Source organism: Pelodiscus sinensis, chromosome 28, assembly GCF_049634645.1.
Source record: "Pelodiscus sinensis isolate JC-2024 chromosome 28, ASM4963464v1, whole genome shotgun sequence".
NCBI classification, from domain to species: Eukaryota; Metazoa; Chordata; order Testudines; family Trionychidae; genus Pelodiscus; species Pelodiscus sinensis.
The window spans coordinates 3,851,150-3,870,207 of NC_134738.1; the positions used below are offsets into that span (position 1 = coordinate 3,851,150).

A 19,058-nucleotide genomic window follows, 5' to 3' on the forward strand; every position below is an offset into this window, starting at 1 on the left:
ACAGACCTCTTATGTAAAGTGTTTTGGGATCTACTGATGAAAAGCACTATAGAACTGTGAGAGATTGTTGTGTTGTTGAGTGTGAGTCTCCGGGCACTCAGGGTCTGTTTATTGCTGATCTGGAAAGTCACGAATTGACAACAAAAAGAAAGGATGTTAGTCATTATCTTCCTCCTGTCAGGGAGCAGAGAGGGTTAGCATATGATTTACGGGATTTACGGAGCAACTGGTTGCAAACATAATCTAGACAAAAGTCTTTTTGCGAGGACTATTTGGTGGATGCAAAATTATACTGGATTTATTCACTGGAATCTTGATCCCTTTCTGAATGGTTCTTGATCAGAAAAACAGGCCATAACTCAGCCCATAATTTGGTCACAGGGAATAATAAAACCAGCTTGAAAGCCAAGTAAAGATCTTAGGGTCTGACTTTTGTTTGCATCGCTGCATCAGGAACCGTACTGAGCATTGACCGTGCTATTCAGATCAGCAGCTAGACCTGAAATTGTTACAGACCACCTGGTTTTTCTGTTTGATTGTTCATCCCCTTCACGGTAAAGTTTTCAGCCCCAATCCACTTACCACGTGCTACATTTTGAAGCTCACGAAAGTCAACAGACCCATTCACGTTCTTAAAAGGAAGAGCTTGGCTGAATTGAGGCCTTGGACATTCAGGTAGTTCAAAAGCTCTCGGCCCAACCAGAAGAAAATAGCTAGGAGGGGAAGGGGATAAAGGCCAAATGAAGTGTCAGAGCTGATTGAAAAATGGCCATGAAAATAATTTGTGAAGTTTGAGCTGAATTTTTTTGGACAAAATTAGAAATTTCGGTGGAAATTTGGGCATTTGGAAAATGTCAATTGGATGGTTGAGAAAATGTGGTTGAAAGTTTTCCCTCTTTTCTGTGGTTCAGTTTGATGAGTTCTGCTGAGTTGAAATCAGTGAATCCTGACAGGGAAAGCTTTCTGCCCCCATCAGAGCGCCCTGTATGTAATTGCAGCAAGGCCCTGCTGCCCTCCTCCCCTGTGACGGCGCTCGCCACTGGGGTGAACTGAGGCCATCTAGAACGAATAGCCTGTGTTACTGTGCCTTATGCTGCAGAGCATCCATGAGCTACAGTTTTGCTAGTGATTAGACAGTGGGTGTGTTGTGACCATCACGGTGCTTAAAACACCGGGTACTATTGTTTGCTTGTGCTCCCCCTGTGCATAACCAACTGCTGTCTGTCTTACACTCACTGGCAGCGCTGCAAACTATGTCTGTGCTGTGTGTCTGTACAGCACCCAACACAACAGGGCCCTAGTGGTGTGGTGGGATGGAGGAGGGAGTTGCCCCCAAGCGTCTCGCTGGGTGGGGCAACAATTTAGACCCCCTCTTCTCCCCCTGTTATCCCTCGGCTCGCCTGTTACTCCTACACCCGCCGGCTGGAGCTTCCTCCCCGCCACTTCGCCCAACCCTTCTCCATCTCCGCCAGTGGGTTAGTGCATGTGGGGGCCTGGCCCCAAGCTGGAGGGGGTGGGGGAAGACACAGTACAAGCTCCCTTGCTCCTCCTCACAGGGTTGGGCTCAGCTGTACATTGGGTTTGGGGCCCCGCCATGCGGTGGTGGCGGGGGAGGAGGGAAGTGCAAATTTTGCCTTTGCCCCGGGGTGTATAACACCCTCACTATGCCTCTGCAGGGCCCTGCTTTCTAGAGCCCAAGTCAATCCATTAATTACAGAGCTAGGCTCATGAGATGTAATAGGTAGCAGGTTTAAAACAAACAAAAGGAAGTTTTCCTTCATGCAATGCACAGCCAACTTGTGGAACTCCTTGCCAGATGATGTGGTGAAGATCAGGACTTTAACAAGGTTCCAGAAAGAGCTAGCTAAATTCATGGAGGTTAAGTCCATCAAGACTTATTAGCCAGGATGGGTAGGGATGGTGTCCCTGGATTCTGTCCAAAGCTAGGAATGGATGACAGGAGAGGAATCACTTGATGATTCCCTGTTCTGTGCATTCCCTCTGGGGCACCTGGCATTGGCCACTGCCAGCAGACAGGGCACTGGGCAAGATGGACCGTTGGTCTGACCCTGTTCTTATGTACAGCCTCACTTTCTTACCCCTGTGAATGTGACCCTCAGCTGAGATTAGAACTGGGGGCTTATCCCTGATCTGACTGTAGCACATCAGCGCTTTTCTCCCTGCCTCCATCCCCCCAGGGCGAAATGGGGCTAGCAAGCTCTTGGAGATTTTTGTGTAACTGCCAGGCCAAATGGCTTTGCTAGTAATGCAAACTCTGGTCAATTTCGTACTAGAACCTCTCTCTCCAGAACAGAGATGAGCAAGGTTCCCGTCCTAGCCCCTCTGCACTGACCTGGACTCCTTTCTTACCCATGCACCTCCCCATGCCTGCTCCACCAACAGGCACCTACGCAGATCGCAAACAGCTGCTACTTGCTGTCAGCGAGGGAGACTCGGAATGCAATTATAGCTCCCAGTCCAAATAAATACAGTAGGGCTGCCAGCTCGGCGCAGCCAGCTCCCAGCGAGCTCATGTGTTTTCATCCTGTAACGCTGAGCGTGTGCGGGAGAGGAGGCATCTTCCTCCATCTCACAGCCCGCGTGGGCAGAGTCGGAAGGGCCGAGTGTTGCACCCCCCGGTGCTTTGGTGCCTAAAGGCCATTGCAAAGTTGGTACTAAGTGCTTCTAAAGGCATTTAGCGCCACAGGAGTGCTCAGGGTGTTTGCGCTTGTACAGGTCAGTCGGCTGGGAGTCCCCTATGAGAGAACATGAGCATGATCTGATATTAAACTGAAAACAACACGTGCTAGCACTTTGAATTCACAGGTATCACTCGACACATGGGAGTAGGTCTGGAACAGAGGCAGGGTGAGCAAGCATCTTGCTCTCTTGATTTTTATGTATTTATTTTTGTGTAGTCCACCTAGTACACCGCACTCAGGTTTTTTGACTGTAAACTCTGTGGCTGTGTCTACATTGGTGCGATCTTGCACAAAAGCAGCCGCTTTTGCACAAAAACTTGCTGCCTGTCTACACTGGCTGCAAGTTCTTGTGCAAGAACACTGACGTTCCAATGTATGAAATCAGTGCTTCTTGTGCAAGAACTATGATGCTCCCGCTCAGGAATAAGCCCTTTTGTGCAACTGTTCTTGCGCAAGAGGCCAGTGTAGACAGGCAACATGAATTTCTTGCGCAAGAAAGCCCTATGGTTAAAATGGCCATGAGAGCTTTCTTGCGCAAGAGAGCGTCTACACTGGCATGGATCTTATGCAAAAGCAAATCTATTGCACAAAGGCACATGCCAACTCTCTTGGGGAAGAGTTCTTGCACAAGAAGCTGCCAGTGTAGACGTAGCCTTAGTCTGGATTTTCCGTCATGTGGGAAATTCTGCGGTTTTGAATTTTTTTTCCAAATCCAAACAAAACCGAACATTTTCTAAGGAGCAAAGAGCATAGGGTTTGACTTTTGTTTGTACCACTCCCTGAGGAACGGACTTTCGCGTGGGGCCAAGTGTCTATTGGACTCATCACATCAGCACGTAGACCTGACGTTGCTACGGACCACTTGGCTTTTCCTTTTGATTGTTCATTATTGTTTTTGCCTCTTGGGTTAAAGTTTTCAGCCCCCAGTCACTTAATCATATGCTTCATTTTCAGTCCCACTTCAGTCAACGGGGGGAAATCGTTGCCTGTCCTTTTGTTGAGATAAACTCTAGCCATTGCATTCCAGTTCTGAACTTTGAACATTTTTTGAAAAACTGTGTTGTGATAAAAAAAAAAACCAACAAAACTGTAACTTTCATTTTGAAATGACTTTTGGAGATGCGCCATGCCGTAAACGGGGCAGCAAGACATAGGGATGCCATCAAAACCCTTCCTTTCCTTTTTCTATGTGTGACATTTGATCAAAAAGCAGCATGTGTTGGGAGACGTCTGGATGTGGGAGAAAATGGTAACAAAACAGTTTACTAGCCCCAAGAACTTAACCCAGGCATCTTGTGTTGCCAGCCAGTGGGCAAATGATAAGCCTGCCAGTTGGAAGCCTTAAGGTGCAGATGAAGCAACAACCTGGATCTGCTTGAAAGCTGGTGACTTGATGTAATTGCAGCTTTGCTGATTTACTCAGCTGAGCATGTGGCCCACAAGATGCTTTCATGCCTGTCTCTGAGGCGTTCCAAGTGGATGTGAAGGGAGAAGGAGCACTCCTGTCTAAAGGGTTGTAATATTTTGGTCTGGCAGCCAGTAAACACAGGCACTCAGCTGCTCTTAAAGTTCTTTGGGGGCCCAGATGTCATTGTTTGAATGAAAGGGCAAAGGCGCCATTAGGAGCTGTTTACACAGTGCAAACGAGGGCATGGAGAGGAGGGGATGGGTGTATTCATGAGGGAGGCAGGGCCGAGCAGCGTGCAATCAACAGAACAAAAGATTCCCCTGGCTTTTTTTTTAACATTGGTATTTTGTGCCTTTGCTGACTGCTCCGTGCAGCCTGCCATGTCTTAGATTTCCAGTCCCAGGAGGCACTCGGTGAATTGCACCCAACAGATAAAAGATCTCGGTGTCTTTATTGTTAATTGGAAATGCAATAGCACCTGCAGGCCCCATCATGCTGGGCATTGTACAGAGAGAGGTGTCAGTAGACAAGACAGACTGGGGGGAGGGGAAGGGTCATTAGCTCCTCTTTTACAGTGAAGAACCAAGCCACAGAGCAATGATGTGACATGACCAAGGTCATGCAGCAAGTCAGTGGCAGAGGCAGAAACTTAACCCAGGCATCTTGTGTTGCCAGCGAGTGGGCAAACTACACACCTGCCATTAATCTATAGCAGCAAATGAATTAAAAAAAACCCTCCTCCGATGCTCCCAGCTGAAGCCAAATGTGATGGATTTGATTAAGCATTAGACTGGGCCAATTGGGCCCCATGAAGGTGCTGTTCCTGACCTCCAGCCCCAGAGCTCAGAGTCCTCCAGGCCTATCAGCATCCAATCCTCCCTCCTCACGCTCTGCAGGCAGGGCTCCTGTCCTGGCCCCCACACAGGAAGGGCCCTGCCCTCATGGAACATGCTGCTGCTTCTCCCGGGGAACAGAGTGAGTCTCCTGCCGCCAGGTGGAAATGAGCCGCACACCCTGGGAGGGGGAGGGATCTGAGCACCAGCACCCCCCGGAGAGGACAGGGGCCCACCTGACTGCCAGGTACCTGCCTCCCCCGAGTGCCCATCCCGGATGCTGCGCACTCGGTGCAAGGACAGGACTGTCCATTGGCTCCCCACGCGCATGAGGGTGGGAGAGGCAGCCACCAGCATAGGCATGAAAGGGCCGTGCTCCAGGGGTGCGTCCTACAGAGCCATGCGGCATGGAAGGGGAGGGCGAGCCAGGAGCTTGGCAAGAAGAGGGGAAGGGTTGAAGGTGGGGTGGGGTGGCCGTAGGTGGGCTATGACACATGGAATGGAAGGGCTGAGGAGGAGGAAGCAGGACAGCTAGAGCTGGGATTGAGTGAAAGGGTTAAGGGAGGAGTGTGTGAAATAAACAGCCTGAGTGAAGGGATCGGCCTGTCCCATCCACATCGACCCCTCTACACGCCCACCCATCCTCATGCGCACCCGCCCATCCTCATGCGCACCCGCCCATCCCCATGCGCACCTGCCCATCCCCATACACACCTGTCTGTCATAGAATCACAGAATCATAAAGCCGGAAGAGACCTCAGGAGGTCATCAAGTCCAGCTCCCTGCCCAAGGCAGGACCAGTCCCCACTATGTCCATCCCCATAAATCTTTATCTATCCACCCACCCCCACAGACACCTCTTTCCTCATACACCCACCTATCCCCGCACATCTCTAACCCCATGCGCCTAGCTAGCTCCATGCACATCTCTCTGTCCGTCCATCCCCATACACCCCCCATCTAGCGACCCCTCCCACGTCCATCTCTCTGTCCGTCCATCCCCATACACCCCCCATCTAGCGACCCCTCCCACGTCCATCTCTCTGTCCGTCCATCCCCATACACCCCCCATCTAGCGACCCCTCCCACGTCCATCTCTCTGTCCGTCCATCCCCATACACCCCATCTAGCGACCCCTCCCACGTCCATCTCTCTGTCCGTCCATCCCCATACACCCCCCATCTAGCGACCCCTCCCATGCACAGCTCGCCTTCCCCAGGGCTCCCCCCCTCCACTCCCAGCCCCGCCCAGCCCTGTGTCCATCCGCCCCGCCCTCGGGCTCTGCCCCTCGCCGGCCCAGGCGTCTGCCCCTGCGGGAGGCGCAGTGCGGGCTGGCCGGAGCTGGGGCCGGGCACGAGGGGGTTAAGGGCCGGCGCGGAGCGGGCGGAGCTGAGCGCGGAGTCCCGCTGGCGGCAGCTGGCAGCGGCGGGTCCGGGGCAGGTTCCTCGCAGCAGCCGAGCCGGGCCGGGCCATGCAGGTAGGGGCTGCGGGAAGGGGGCGCCGGGCTGGCACTGGGCGGCTGCCTAGAGAGAGCCCCGGGGGAGGGGGTCAGGCCCCCCCCCCAGTGTGGCGAAGCATTGAAGCCCGGCCCTGGGGCAGATCCTGGGGGGCCCTGGGGCAGATCCTAGGGGCCCTGGGGCAGATCCTAGGGGCCATGGGGCAGGATACGGGGGGCCCTGGGGCAGATCCTAGGGGCCATGGGGCAGGATACGGGGGGGGGGGGGGCTACTCACCGACCAGCGGCAGGATCTGGGGGGGGGGGGGCGGTTTCCAACTTCCAGTCTGCCCCATTGCATCAGCCCCGCTCCCACGTCCATCCTGCGGCTGACCCCACTACCCCTCCCCTTCCCCACGGCCTTATCCCCAGCCCTGCTCTCATTCTGAGCCCCCTTGACCCTCCCACCGGCACGGGTCACTCACCCCTCTTCCCCTCCCCCGTGCTCTGAGATCTGCCTTCCCCCCTTCCCTTCCCCTGCCTCCCCTTAACTCTGACCCCTCCTGTTCCGTATGCACCCCATGGATCTTCCCAGGAGCCCCACACATCTCGGCTCCCCTCCCTCTGGTATCTCTGCCATTCCTGCTCCCTCTCTCCCGTCCTCACACCGCTCCACATTCCCTCTCGCAGCCCTGGGGCCTGAGCCCTGGAGTGACCCCCCAGAACAGGTGCAGTCTGGGTCGCCCCCCACCAGCACCTCTCTGCTCTGGAGATGGCCCTTGGCTACTGAGACTGTCCTGTGGGTAGGCAGAGCCAACAGGTACCCGACTCATGGCTCCGTGTTCCATGGTCCGGCTCCGAGCGGGCTCCCAGCCTGGTTGCAAATTTTTCATCAGAACATCGGGGGAGGAGGCACAAAACTGGCTCTTTACCCCCAATCATCATTTTCCTGTCGGACAAAATCTTTTTCTTTCATTAAGGAAACCCCAGAGTTTCCAGGGTGTTTTTTGGGGGGGTCCCTTTTCTTTCAATCCTTTTCCCCTGGGCTTTTTCCATGGGGAGGAGAGAAACAGCGGGGAACCCAACCCAGAACTGCAGACTCACCCCCTGTGATGGCACGTTGGGGGTCCCCCATCTCCTGCACCCCGAAATGGCACAAACAGACTGCACCAGCCGGTGGAATAGAGGAAGTTTATTGCCTCTCCAGGGTACAGCACAGCACAGATGTAATCTGGTCACAGAGCTGGGCTAGGATGCCTCAGGCCCCCTTGAGTTGGGGGGAGACTGGGCCCCTAAACTCCAGCCCCTCTCCCTAGGCTGTCTCCTCCATGCTCCCAGCCCGCCAGCAACTAACTAACCCTCTTCCAGCCCTGCCCCCCAGCCAGGGCAGCATCCACCTTCCTTTATTCCTCTCCATGGGGGGTGTCTGGCCACTGGTTTGCATAGTGACTCATCCTGTTTTGCTGGGTCGTGGTACCCACGGCAGCCAGTGGGGGTTACCCCAGAGCCAGCAGCATAAAAACCAGCCAGGTACCCCCACTACGTCACCCCCCCCCCCCAAAACCCCGACAGATTTTGAATGGACAGAGCATTTCTTTGCCAGAAAGGTGGTGAAATGTTCACGTCGCCACCCCCACGTTATTGAATGTGGGTCATCGTGCGCCCGTCAGTCGCTGCTGATCTGGGCTGTAGGGACTAGTGGCCTAATCGCTTCAGATTATTCCAGGCAGTGGCTTGTGTGAGCCAGTCGTGGGCAAAAGCGCGGCTTCGTTGCTAGCGCAGACTGGTCTCCTCGGGCTGCGTTATGGTGCTGAGCCCCCTGGAGCTCATCACACCAGCAATCAGACCAGCTGGTCGGGCACTGGGGTAGAAGCCGATGCTCTGCAAGCAACTGGGGTCGTTTTCTGAGGTTGCCAGGCAGTGTTCCCTCGAACTTTTCCCACGTGTGTGTGGAATAATTTTTACATACACCACAGCCTGTGTGGACGTGCACCACTAGTAGAAACACAGGTTGATGGCTGTGGGCGCTTTGCTAATCAGATGGGTGGCATTTGATTCTCTCCTGGGCAGCTGCCCAAGGGCTCAGCTTACAGGGAACAATGTTACCAGGCTCCCTCCAGTGTGGTCCCCTGGTGCCCCAGGTTTGCTGAGGAGCCTGCAGGGGGGAGGAGAGAGAGATGCTGGGCAGCCCCTGTGAACAGGAAGGGGCCTTGTTTTGGGCACCAGCCACGGGGTGAGGGGTGACTTTAAGGCCAGCAGCTCCCGAGCCTCACGTTGTTCTCTGAAAAGGCAGCATCCGGGAGCTTCTCCAACCTTCCAGCTTAGCAGGAGGGTGCTGGTTCGGCTGCGTCCCTTTCTCCCAGCGGGGAGGGAAGTGGCCCCAGAGCGGGGAGTGATTCCAGGGGAGTTAAAGCTCCTTTGCAGCCGGGCTCGGTGTGGTTTGCCAGTGCCCAGCCCTGCCCAGCTCTGCCCCACCCGTGTTTGCCCAGTGCTGCTGTCACTGCCCCAGCCCCCTCCTTCTCTGGGACACCCCCTCTGCCAAGTTCTCACATCACCCCTAGCCCCATAGTATCTGACTCTACCTTTTCAATTTCTCTCCTTGAGATCCTATTCCCCACCGCCAGCCTATCCACCACCTGCCCTGCCCTTTTCCCCTTTACTCTGCCCTGCCCTTTTCCCCTTTACTCTGCCCTGCCCTTTCCCCCCTTTACTCTGCCCTGCCCTGCCCTTTCCCCCCTTTACTCTGCCCTGCCCTTTCCCCCCTTTACTCTGCCCTGCCCTTCCCCCCTTTACTCTGACATCCCTTGATTTGTTCCCCCCTTATTTGTTTTAGCCCCATAATCCCCCATTCCTGTCCCCCTCCCCTTCCATGAGCTCTTTACTCTGTGCTTCTTGCTCCTTTTCACACTGGTGGCAATAACTATCGAGGGGGGAATTACCTGGTTCCTGGTGACTTAAAGTGCAGATTCCAGTGTGTAAAATCCCTGCTACAAAAATAGCACCTTGAGACTCCCTCAGCCTCTGCCCCGTGAGTCTCCATCAGGCCTGCAGGCTCTAGCGATTTAGGGCCGTGGCTCACGGCCTTTCCAGACTACTGTACCCCTTGCAGGAGTGTGGTGCGTCTTGCGTTTCAGCTCCCTTAAAACGCACTTGCTTACAAAATCAGATCTAAAAATACAAAACAATCACAGCCGCACTAGTCCTGAAAAGTAGCCGGATTTCTCCTCGGCACCATATGGCCGTGCAGTACAGGGCCGGCTGTTTCTGTTGTGCTTACGTTTCAGGTTCTGTCTGTTGAGCAGTATAACGCCGTAGACGATTTTAGTTTGCACAGGCTTTGCTAGCACTTCTGATGGAGCCGTTAAAGTAGGCAAATCTCCAGATGAGTTGATGGACCCCCTGGACAGGCTCGGCGTGGTTGAGAGCCACTGACTTAGGGGACCCCTGGATGGCCTTGGCGTCGTTGAGAGCCACTGATTTAGGGGACCCCCTGGATGGCCTCGGCGTGGTTGAGAGCCACTGATTTAGGGGACCCCTCCTGGAGGGCCTTGGCGTGGTTGAGAGCCACTGATTTAGGGGACCCCCTGGATGGCCTCGGCGTGGTTGAGAGCCACTGATTTAGGGGACCCCTCCTGGAGGGCCTTGGCGTGGTTGAGAGCCACTGATTTAGGGGACCCCCTGGATGGCCTCGGCGTGGTTGAGAGCCACTGATTTAGGGGACCCCTCCTGGAGGGCCTTGGTGTGGTTGAGAGCCACTGATTTAGGGGACCCCCTGGATGGCCTCGGCATGGTTGAGAGCAACTGATTTAGGGGACCCCCTGGATGGCCTCGGCGTGGTTGAGAGCCACTGATTTAGGGGACCCCCTGGATGGCCTCGGCATGGTTGAGAGCCACTGATTTAGGGGGCCCCTCCTGGAGGGCCGTGGTGTGGTTGAGAGCCACTGATTTAGGGGACCCCCTGGATGGCCTCGGCATGGTTGAGAACCACTGATTTAGGGGACCCCCTGGATGGCCTTGGCGTGGTTGAGAGCCACTGATTTAGGGGACCCCCTGGATGGCCTCGGTGTGGTTGAGAGCCACTGATTTAGGGGACACTAGGGCTGGGCTGTAATCCCCAGCACAGGTAGCTTTATCCATGCTCGCTCTGCTCCATCTAGTGCCTAAAAATAGCAGCGCCCCTGCAGCAGCACCGGTAGAGCTGGTAGCTAAGCTCCCATGTGGAGACCCAGACTCGGGGCTCTGCGCCGTCCCCTGCGAGGCAGCCGGCGCTGGAGGGCAGGGTCGTTGCACCCTGGGCCGAGCGGAGAGGGCCAGCAAACAAGAGCCCCATGATGTGGGGCGAGGTGCAGGCAAGGAGCGAGGTGGCACGACACCGTGTGGACAGTCCCTGTCCCGAGCGTTGCAGGGTGCAGTGTGGCGGAGGCGGAGGGTCTGGGACAGGGCTTGGCCCGTGGGGGGAAGTGCCCTAAAATCCCACCAGCTGCCTTTTGGGGGGACTTCTTCCCACCTGGGCTGTATCCCAGCTGGCTCTGGCAAGCCGGTCGAGTCGGGATTTGCCCCAGAACTGCAGGGGCTGAACGCCCCAAAGCTAGGGATGGTGGATTCTGTGGCTGGTCACTTTTGTAACAAGCCGCACTGGGGGGCTAGCAGTTCAAACCCCCCTCCCCCCCATGCTCCGAGCTCTGCGCCCTGGGTCTAGACAGGAGCTCCAAGTGGCTCATCCGTCCCATGCCCAGCGGGGACTGCGGCCGAGGGCGGGTGCCGCACCCAGGTGCTAATATACCCCCCCTTGCTCCATTTCCAACCTCGCCCTTTGCCTCTGGTGGCTCCCTGCAGGCGGCTTTTCACTAACTCCTGGAATCGCTTGGTCAGTGGGGAGTAAACCGCTCGCTTTGCCTCCTCCTCTTGCCCCATCCCCTCTCCTGCCCTGGCCCGGTGGCTAGGCAGTGCCAAAGCACGAGCACCCGTCCGTGGGCACAAGCTGGTGCGGCGCTGGGGGGGGGCAGCCAGCCGGCATGATGGGACAGACAGGTCCAGAGGTCTGACATCAGGCAGGCTGGGACGCTGCGGAAGTGGCAGGAAGCAGCTCTGGGCGGGGGGGAAGGGGGGGAGCTCTGGGGGGGGGGGACGTTGGGAACAGCAGATGGGAGCAGTTAGAGGGGCCTGGGACGGCTGGTGGAAGAAGGGAAACCAGAGCCCTGCGTCCAGGCCAGCTAGAGGGAAGTGGGGGGGGGGGGGCTGACTATCTCCCCACCCTATCCGGGACATCGCTGGCTGTTCCTCTTCTTTAGGGAGCGAGGGGAAAGTGCGCAGTTTGCTGTGTTCCTCACTCTGACCAGGGAGCACAGATGAACCTGGATCTACCCCAGCCGAGGGACATGCCCCTTCCCCCAGCTGTGCCCGCTGGAGCTGCAGCAGCCATAGAGAGGCGCTTCTCAGCTGGCCCCAAGCTGCTGCGGTGAGAGAGGGCTGGGGGTGTCCTCTCTCCCCAGGGCAGCCTGCACCCTGAACCTCTCCTCCCCAGCCCAGCCCAGAGCAGTGATTTACATGCAGCCTGGACATTTTCACTGTATTTTCCAAAAAACAACAATTGATTGAGTTAAGGAGCCGAGCAATGCTGGGTAAACCTGCTAGTGCTGGCTGAAACGGGGGTCTGGTCGAGGCTCAGTTGCCTCCAGAGGCTGAGTTCAAGTCTTCCCTTGGCAGCTCGTTCCATTGACTAATAAGGTGTTGGGATCTAAGCCACGGTGGCTAAGTGAGAGGATGGGGAATTACATTGGGTCCAGCATCTAATCTCCCCAAATCCCCCCTCTAGTTCTTTCTCCCTTGTTGGTCTTTGCAGTTATTTCCCGTTTGGCATTCTCCAGGGGGATCTGAGAGGCAGGGCCAGTCCTGGGGGAAAAGATCTGGGAAGGAAGGAAGCCAAAAGGACGCAGCTCAGATGATAAACTGGGGAGGGAACGGCAGCTGTCTGTCTAGGAGGCAGCATTGCCTAGTGAGCACAGCAAGGGCTGGGGGACAGGGCTCCTGGGTTCTGCCCCTTGCTTTGGAAGGACATTCCTGTGGTAGTGAGGACAATAGAGCAGAGAGCCGGGTTCTCCTCCTGACTCTGCCACTGATCTGCAGGGTGAGTTTTGTCACTGACATTGGTGCCTCGGTTTCTCATTGGCTGCGTCTAGACTGGCAAGTTTTTCCACAAAAGCGACCACTTTTGCACAAAAACTTGCCAGCTGTCTGCACTGGCCGCTTGATTTTGCACAAAAGCCCTGACGTTCTACTGTCCGAAATCAGTGCTGCTTGCGCAAATGCGTTGACGTTCCCGTTCGGGCCAAAGCCCTTTTCCGGAAATGTCTTTGCGCAAGAGGGCCAGTGTAGACGCTAAAAACTGTTTTGCGCAAAAAAGCCCCGATGGCGAAAATGGCGATTGGGGCTTTCGTGCGCAAAACCGCGTCTAGATTGGCACAGACGCTTTTCCGCAAAACGTGCTTTGGTGGAAAAGCGTCCGTACCGATCTAGACGCTCTTTTCCGCAAATGCCGTTAACGGAAAAACGTTTCTGTTAAAAGCATTTGCGGAAAATCCTGCCAGTGTAGACGCAGCCCTTCTGCATAGCAAGGGCGGGAGTGCGGGGAGCCCGTTGGAGATTCTGCGCCAAGAGGGTTTTGGAGCCCGGCCAAGGATTGCCACGGTTTGTTTCACGTTTAAGAGGCTTTTCCCCTGACGTAGCTCCGAGCCCATCTGTGCCTGTTCTGTCCTCTGCCACTAACTGAGAAGAATTGATCCCTGCAGGCTTTAGAACGTCCCTTCCTGCGTTTCTCATTCTCCCCGAGGCCTTTCCCTCGGCAGCATGGCCCTGCCCAGCTCTCGTCCCGGCTCTCTCCTCTGGAACGGCTCTCTCCTTTGGCTCCAGTTCGTCCTCTGGCGTTTAAGTTCCAGAAAGCGAATGTGGCGTCACAGCCCTGCACCGAGATGTCAGGCAGGGTCCCGCTCGGCTCTCTACAAACTTGAACCTCCGTTGGGAGGGGGGCTAGTACCATGATCCCTCCTTGTGCCCAAGGGGAAACTGAGTCATGGAGCAGGAACTCTCATGCCCTGGGCCTTCCCAAAATTGCCTTTGCTTTCTGACTGGCCAGGAGGGCTAGGGCTGTGGCTGGGGAGCCCAACTCCTTGTCTCCCACAGGAGGGCAGGGGCCGTAGCACGGTAGCCCGACCACCTGACTGGCTAGGAAGGATCAGGCTTCAGGGCTGGGGTTGTCCGGGGCTTGGCTCCACGGGGTGGGGAGGTTTCTGAGGGGCCAGGGTCTTGGGCGGAAGGGGTGGGACGAGGGTTTTATGTCAAACATGCTGGAATTGGTTTGCTTTGGGCCCAGATAATCCCTCCCCTTCCCCCCACCAACAGCCATGACTGAACCCGGGAGTTTCCTCTCTCTGACATCCAGAGCTAACAGCTGTTTGGTTCCAGAGATGAATTCTGTCAGCTCATTGAGGGAGGGACCGAGTCCTTCTCGGCAGCTGTTGGCTTCCACCCCAGAGGTGGCTGCAGTTCAGTGGTGAGCAAAATCCTGGGTTCCTTGCACCAGACTCTCTGAAGCCAAGAGTCACCCCAGAAAGGACTCTGGCCTCTTGGGGACGTGATTTGGGACGTCAGGCCTGGCTGCCAGGGCACGGCCACGACAAATGCCTGTCCCGGAGCCTCTCTGCCCGAGAACGGCAGACTCGTGACACCCCGCAGATGCTTAGGAAGTGTGTGGTGGTGGTGGAGGCTCTTGGGATGTGTCCCCACCGAGCCATGTCTCCTCTGTCCGGTTCTAGCCTGGGTGGGGTCTGGTTGGAGCCCAGGTTCCCTTGTTGGGTGGGATTAGCCCTGCCTGTAAATAACGGACAGGCCGGCAAAGCGGACCCAAAAGGGGAAGCGGCATACATTACTGGTGGGCTCCTCAGACAGCAGGCCAGAGGCTGCGCGGCCGGTGCCATGTGGCACAGAGCTGGCCAGGTGTGTCCTGCCGCCTCCTGCCACTTCTCAGCCTGGAGGATCAGGGACCTGCTGAGATAAGGGGTGGGAAGAAATCCTGCAGCCGTGGGCCCCTCAGCAGCCCCACAGCCCCCCTCTTCTATGCCAGAAGCTGGGAGTGGGCGGGGAGTCACTGGATAATTCCCTTTTCTGTGCACTCCCTCCGGGGCCCCGGCATTGGCCGCTGTCGGCAGCCGGGACACTGGTGAGATGGGCTTTGGGTCTGACCCAGGAGGTGAATCCGTTTCCTCCTCTGTCGCTGTCGGGTGGTTCGATTTATTTTAGAGCCAAGGGAAACCAGGACACTCCTGAGAGATTTAACCACTCACTTATTCATTGCAAGCTGTACGCAGTTAACATAATTGTTTAAGTTTTACAAGCCTTAAAAACAATGACTATACAACTGAAACCTTAACTACAATAAATTCTAACGCAATTAGTACAGCACACAACAATGCAAAAGCAATTCATAGATCTACTATAATACAGTAATAAAGCCTACTTCACTTACACTTTACCCGTACACTACAGCGTACTTCACCCGTACTACTTTACACTACGGCTGTGTCTACGTTGGCAAGATTTTGCACAAAATCTTGCCGCCTGTCTACTCTGGCGGCGAGTATTTGCGCAAGGACGTTCTACTGTATGAAATCAGTGCTTCTTGCGCAAATACTCTGACGCTCCCGTTCAGGGATAAGTCCTCTTGTGCAAGTGTTCTTGCACAAGAGGCCAGTGTAGACAGGTAACATCGATTTCTTGCGCAAGAAAGCCCGATGGCTAAAATGGCCATTGGAGTTTTCTTGTGCAAGAGAGCGTCTACACTGGCACGGATGCTTTTGTGCAAAAGCACATCTCTTGCGCAAAGGCACATGCCAGGATAGACGCTCTCTTGCGCAAATACTTTTAACGGAAAAACTTTTCAGTTAAAAGTATTTGCGCTAAATCATGCCAGTGTAGACACAGCCTACAGTGCCAGGCAGGGGGTTGTGGTTCCTTTCATTCCCGCCCGTTGGGGTGCCATGCACTGGGTCGCTGGTGTGAAATGCCTATTTACTTCTAGTTACATCGAGTAGGACCTACTGGGTTAATCCTGCTCCCTCCCTTCGATTCTTATTACTAAGCCCTTTTATAGCAAAGCGAGACTTGGTCGTTCTAATACTATTCACCAATTGATTACATCTTGTGTAAGATGCCTCTAATTTCCTATTTGGGGCTTGTCCTACTGAGGGTATTGCAAAAACTACCCGCGTAGTTAACAGTTTTATGGCTGCATCTGCAATGTTTGCTGATCAGAAACAGAAAGACCAGTGCAAGGTCTTGACGTGGTCTCGCGTACCAGGCTTAATCTGCGTTATTATGTAAGACATTCCTGCCTCTCCCAGCTCCCCGCTCGGCCTTGCCTGCGTGCTACCTGCAGCAGACTTGAGACAGGCCTGGGTTTTGCTTGTTAGAGATCCGCACTGTGGTCAAGGCAGATGTGTATTGGGCCCAGACACCTGAGGGCCAGACTAAGGAGATCACAACTCCAGCCCAGGCTCCCCTGCAGTCGCCCCCCACCCCAGCCTTCTGCTTTGAGCCATCTGTGGCCGGCTGCCTGGGGCCCAGTAAAATCATCAGTCAGGCTGGGCAGAGGGTCGTCCCGGCGTTCTGAGCTGCACCCCAGGATGGAGGAGCGTCCGCTCACACTGGATCCAGGCTGGTTCCTCTCCAGTCCACCCAGGGCTGGAACTGCCAGCTGCCAAATGGTCTCTCTTCTAGCCCGGCAGCTGTGCTCCCTCGGAGGCTGCGTTCCAATCTGCACGTGGCTGCCGGGAGCCCCCCCCCCCACCGCAGGAAAGACTCGAGCTTTTCCCTCCGCGCTGCGTGTGCACAAATCCCATCCCCCAACTTGCCAGCCAGAGAGTCGCACCCTCTGGCTTGACTGTGTGGGCCGGGGGGGGACCATCTCTTAGGAGTGACAGTTCTCTCGCTGCAACCGTGTGTCAACATCTCACCGGCTCTCGGAAACCGGAGCGGCTCCGCCCCTCCAGGTGTGCGGCTCCGCCCCTCCAGGTGTGCGGCTCCGCCCCTCCAGGTGTGCGGCTCTGGCTTTCTGCGCTGCAGATGGTGCATGTGTGGCCCCGGCAAGGAGCTGGGGGAGATGGTTATGGACCAAGGTAAGTTCCTTCTGCCACATTGTGGGCTCCCTGGGCTTGGATCCGTGGCGCAGTCGTGACGGGGAAGCCCTTGGGGTCTTGAGTCCCGAGTCCCCCTCTTTTGATCTTGGTTAGCCCCGCGGCACGGGGCCATGCCTCAGCTTGCGGATTTCACCCGTTGGCTTCGCTGCATCTGCTCTCTTCTCAGAGCCAGGGCAGCCCGTGGCGTGAATCCCACGAAACCCACGTGCTTCCCCTCGCTCAGCCTTCCCAGCAGATGGCCCTGCAGCCCCCGGAGAGACACGGGGCTTAATTCCTGGGGAGCTGCCGGCCGAAGCTGGACAAATCTGTAGTTTAAAACTAAACACAGCAATTAAAAAGAAAATCTCCGGCTTGTTGGCGGTGCGGTTTTACCAGGCTTTTAACAAGTGGCTCTCCAGCCATCTGCCTGCAGGGTTTAGCTGTTCCCATCGCGTCAGTAACACCGGGCCCTGCTGGCGTGTTGGATCGCTGCAGCTAGCGCCGGCTGCTCCCACGCGGCAGCGTGCCTGGAGCGGTGTGACTAGGGCTGTATCAAGGCCACGGTGCTGGAACTGGAGGGGGCGGGGGCGGTTGCACCTCCTGGCTTGAAGGGGTTTCCATCGTACATGGGGTTTACGGTTTGGTTCGATGGTGCTCAGCTCCCCCCCCCCCCGTACAAATTGTCCCCGCCCCCCCCGATCGAGATGCTCCGCAGCCTGAGCCGGGGGTGCAGGGACACTAGCTGAATCTCCTGGCCTTGGCCAGCGCATGTGTCCAAGAGCGAGTCGGGCTGGGGGGGAATGGCTGGTGGGTCGTACGTGTCCCAGCTGGAGCAGCAGCTGCTTCCCTGACAAACAGAGGCTAGGGACACCATTCCTACCCATCCCGGCTAATACCCATTGATGGGCCTGTCCTTGTGAATTTATCTAGTTCCATTTTGAAACCTGTTAACGTCCTGGCCTTCACCACATCCTCTGGCGAGGAGTTCCGCAGGTTGACTGTGCGCTGTGTGAAGAAAAACTTCCTTGTGTTTGTTTTAAACCTGCTGCCTGTTCATTCCTCGTTCTTGTTAGTCACTTTTCCTTCTTCACTTTCTCCACACCAGTCACGATGAGTCACCTCTCCCCAGTCTCGTTGTTTCTAAGCAGCAGCGTCTCAGCCAAGGCGTTTTGCTGGAGGCCAGGCTGCCACCAGAGTGGGACAGAGGCGGGGTGAGGGGCCAGAGGGTGGCTCTAAAGCCATACTCAGGTGGCCGTTTGGACGTGCAGGGCGTGGGTGGAAGCCGTGCAGGCTCCAGATTGCCCAGAGGAAGGGGCTGCAAGCAGATCTCTGCCCTTTCCTGGCCGTGCTACCCTCACAGCTGCTGATGTGCCCTGTGCGGTGGCCAGGCCGCAGAGCCGCTTGCGAAAGGCTCCCACGGCCTAAGCCGACTCCCTGCAAAGCCGGTCCTAGGGCTCTGTCGGCTTAGGCCAGCCCCTGGGTCTAGGTGCCTGACGCGAAGCCACAAACAACTTAATGGCCTGTTTCAAGAGACCATCAGCAGCACTGTCCAGACGAAGTCCAGACCCCAGGGCGATGGATGTTGCCAGAGAGAGAGAAATCAAGCGGCTCAGAGCAGGAAATCGGGAATTCCCAGCTTGGGACGGTGTTGGCAAGTTACTTACCGAAAAGCTTCCTGCTTTGGGCCTGACCGGTTTTGTGCTTGGGTTCTGTGCCTCAGTTTCCCCCATCCACAAAACAACTACAATGGTACCTGTCTGCCTTCCTTTGCCCTGGGACATGGGCTGGCGAGCCAAAGGGCGCTGAGCTCCCTGGAGGGCAGGCGCGACTGATACTTCGTTAGCACTTGCAGGGCTCCCCCCTCCCACCCCACGCCCGTGCTGAAGCATTGTTGTGTTGCCTCGTGCGCGATGGAAAGCTCCGACGGCAGGACTGACTGATTGAGGTCGGTTTGCCATTCAATGGAGGTAGAATAAAACCATCAATTATTCAGCACAGAAGCAGCTCTCGGTTATCTTTCCCGAAGTGCCGCTTGGCATTTAGAAACAGCAGCCTGGGGTACCAGGTCGCGGGGTACGCTAGCCTGCCCCTCTTAGGCGTGCTTCTAAAGTGGCCATCATTGTGGCATTTGGGCGCGGGGGAAAGAGCAGCACCTTCCATCTGCGAAGCTCAGTCTTCATCAAACGCTTCCTCCTTCCCAGCCTGCCAGGGACGTAGGGCTGTCATGCTCATTCTCGCGTCACAGAGGGGAAACTGAGGCACGCCACCTAAGAAAGGGGCTCGAGGCTCCACTGAGTCTGCGGCAGTGTCAGGGTTGGACCTTGGTGCTCCTGGCTGACAAGCCAACGCTCCCAACAGCCAGCCCCCCTTCCTCAGGACAGAGGAGGAGGCTGGGCCTTAGGGAACCACCCTTACGTTTGCTGGAGCAGTGTCCCTGCGGGCAAGCGAAAGCTGGGGGGGGGGGGGCGGGGGGGATTGCTGGTGAAAGCAGCAGGAACTAAAAACGAGCCA

At 56.1% G+C, this 19,058-nt stretch overlaps 1 protein-coding gene across 1 annotated transcript in view; it reads left to right on the forward strand.

Annotated features, from left to right (window-relative positions):
• Positions 1-6,271: 6,271 nt before the first annotated feature.
• The window catches only part of KCNIP3 (potassium voltage-gated channel interacting protein 3), an 84,203-nt gene continuing 71,416 nt past the window's right edge, over positions 6,272-19,058 (forward strand). The window contains exon 1 of the mRNA XM_075910719.1: positions 6,272-6,420. Coding sequence (XP_075766834.1) covers positions 6,415-6,420 — 6 coding nt within the window. The 5' untranslated portion in view covers positions 6,272-6,414. The remainder of the gene's footprint in view (positions 6,421-19,058) is intronic.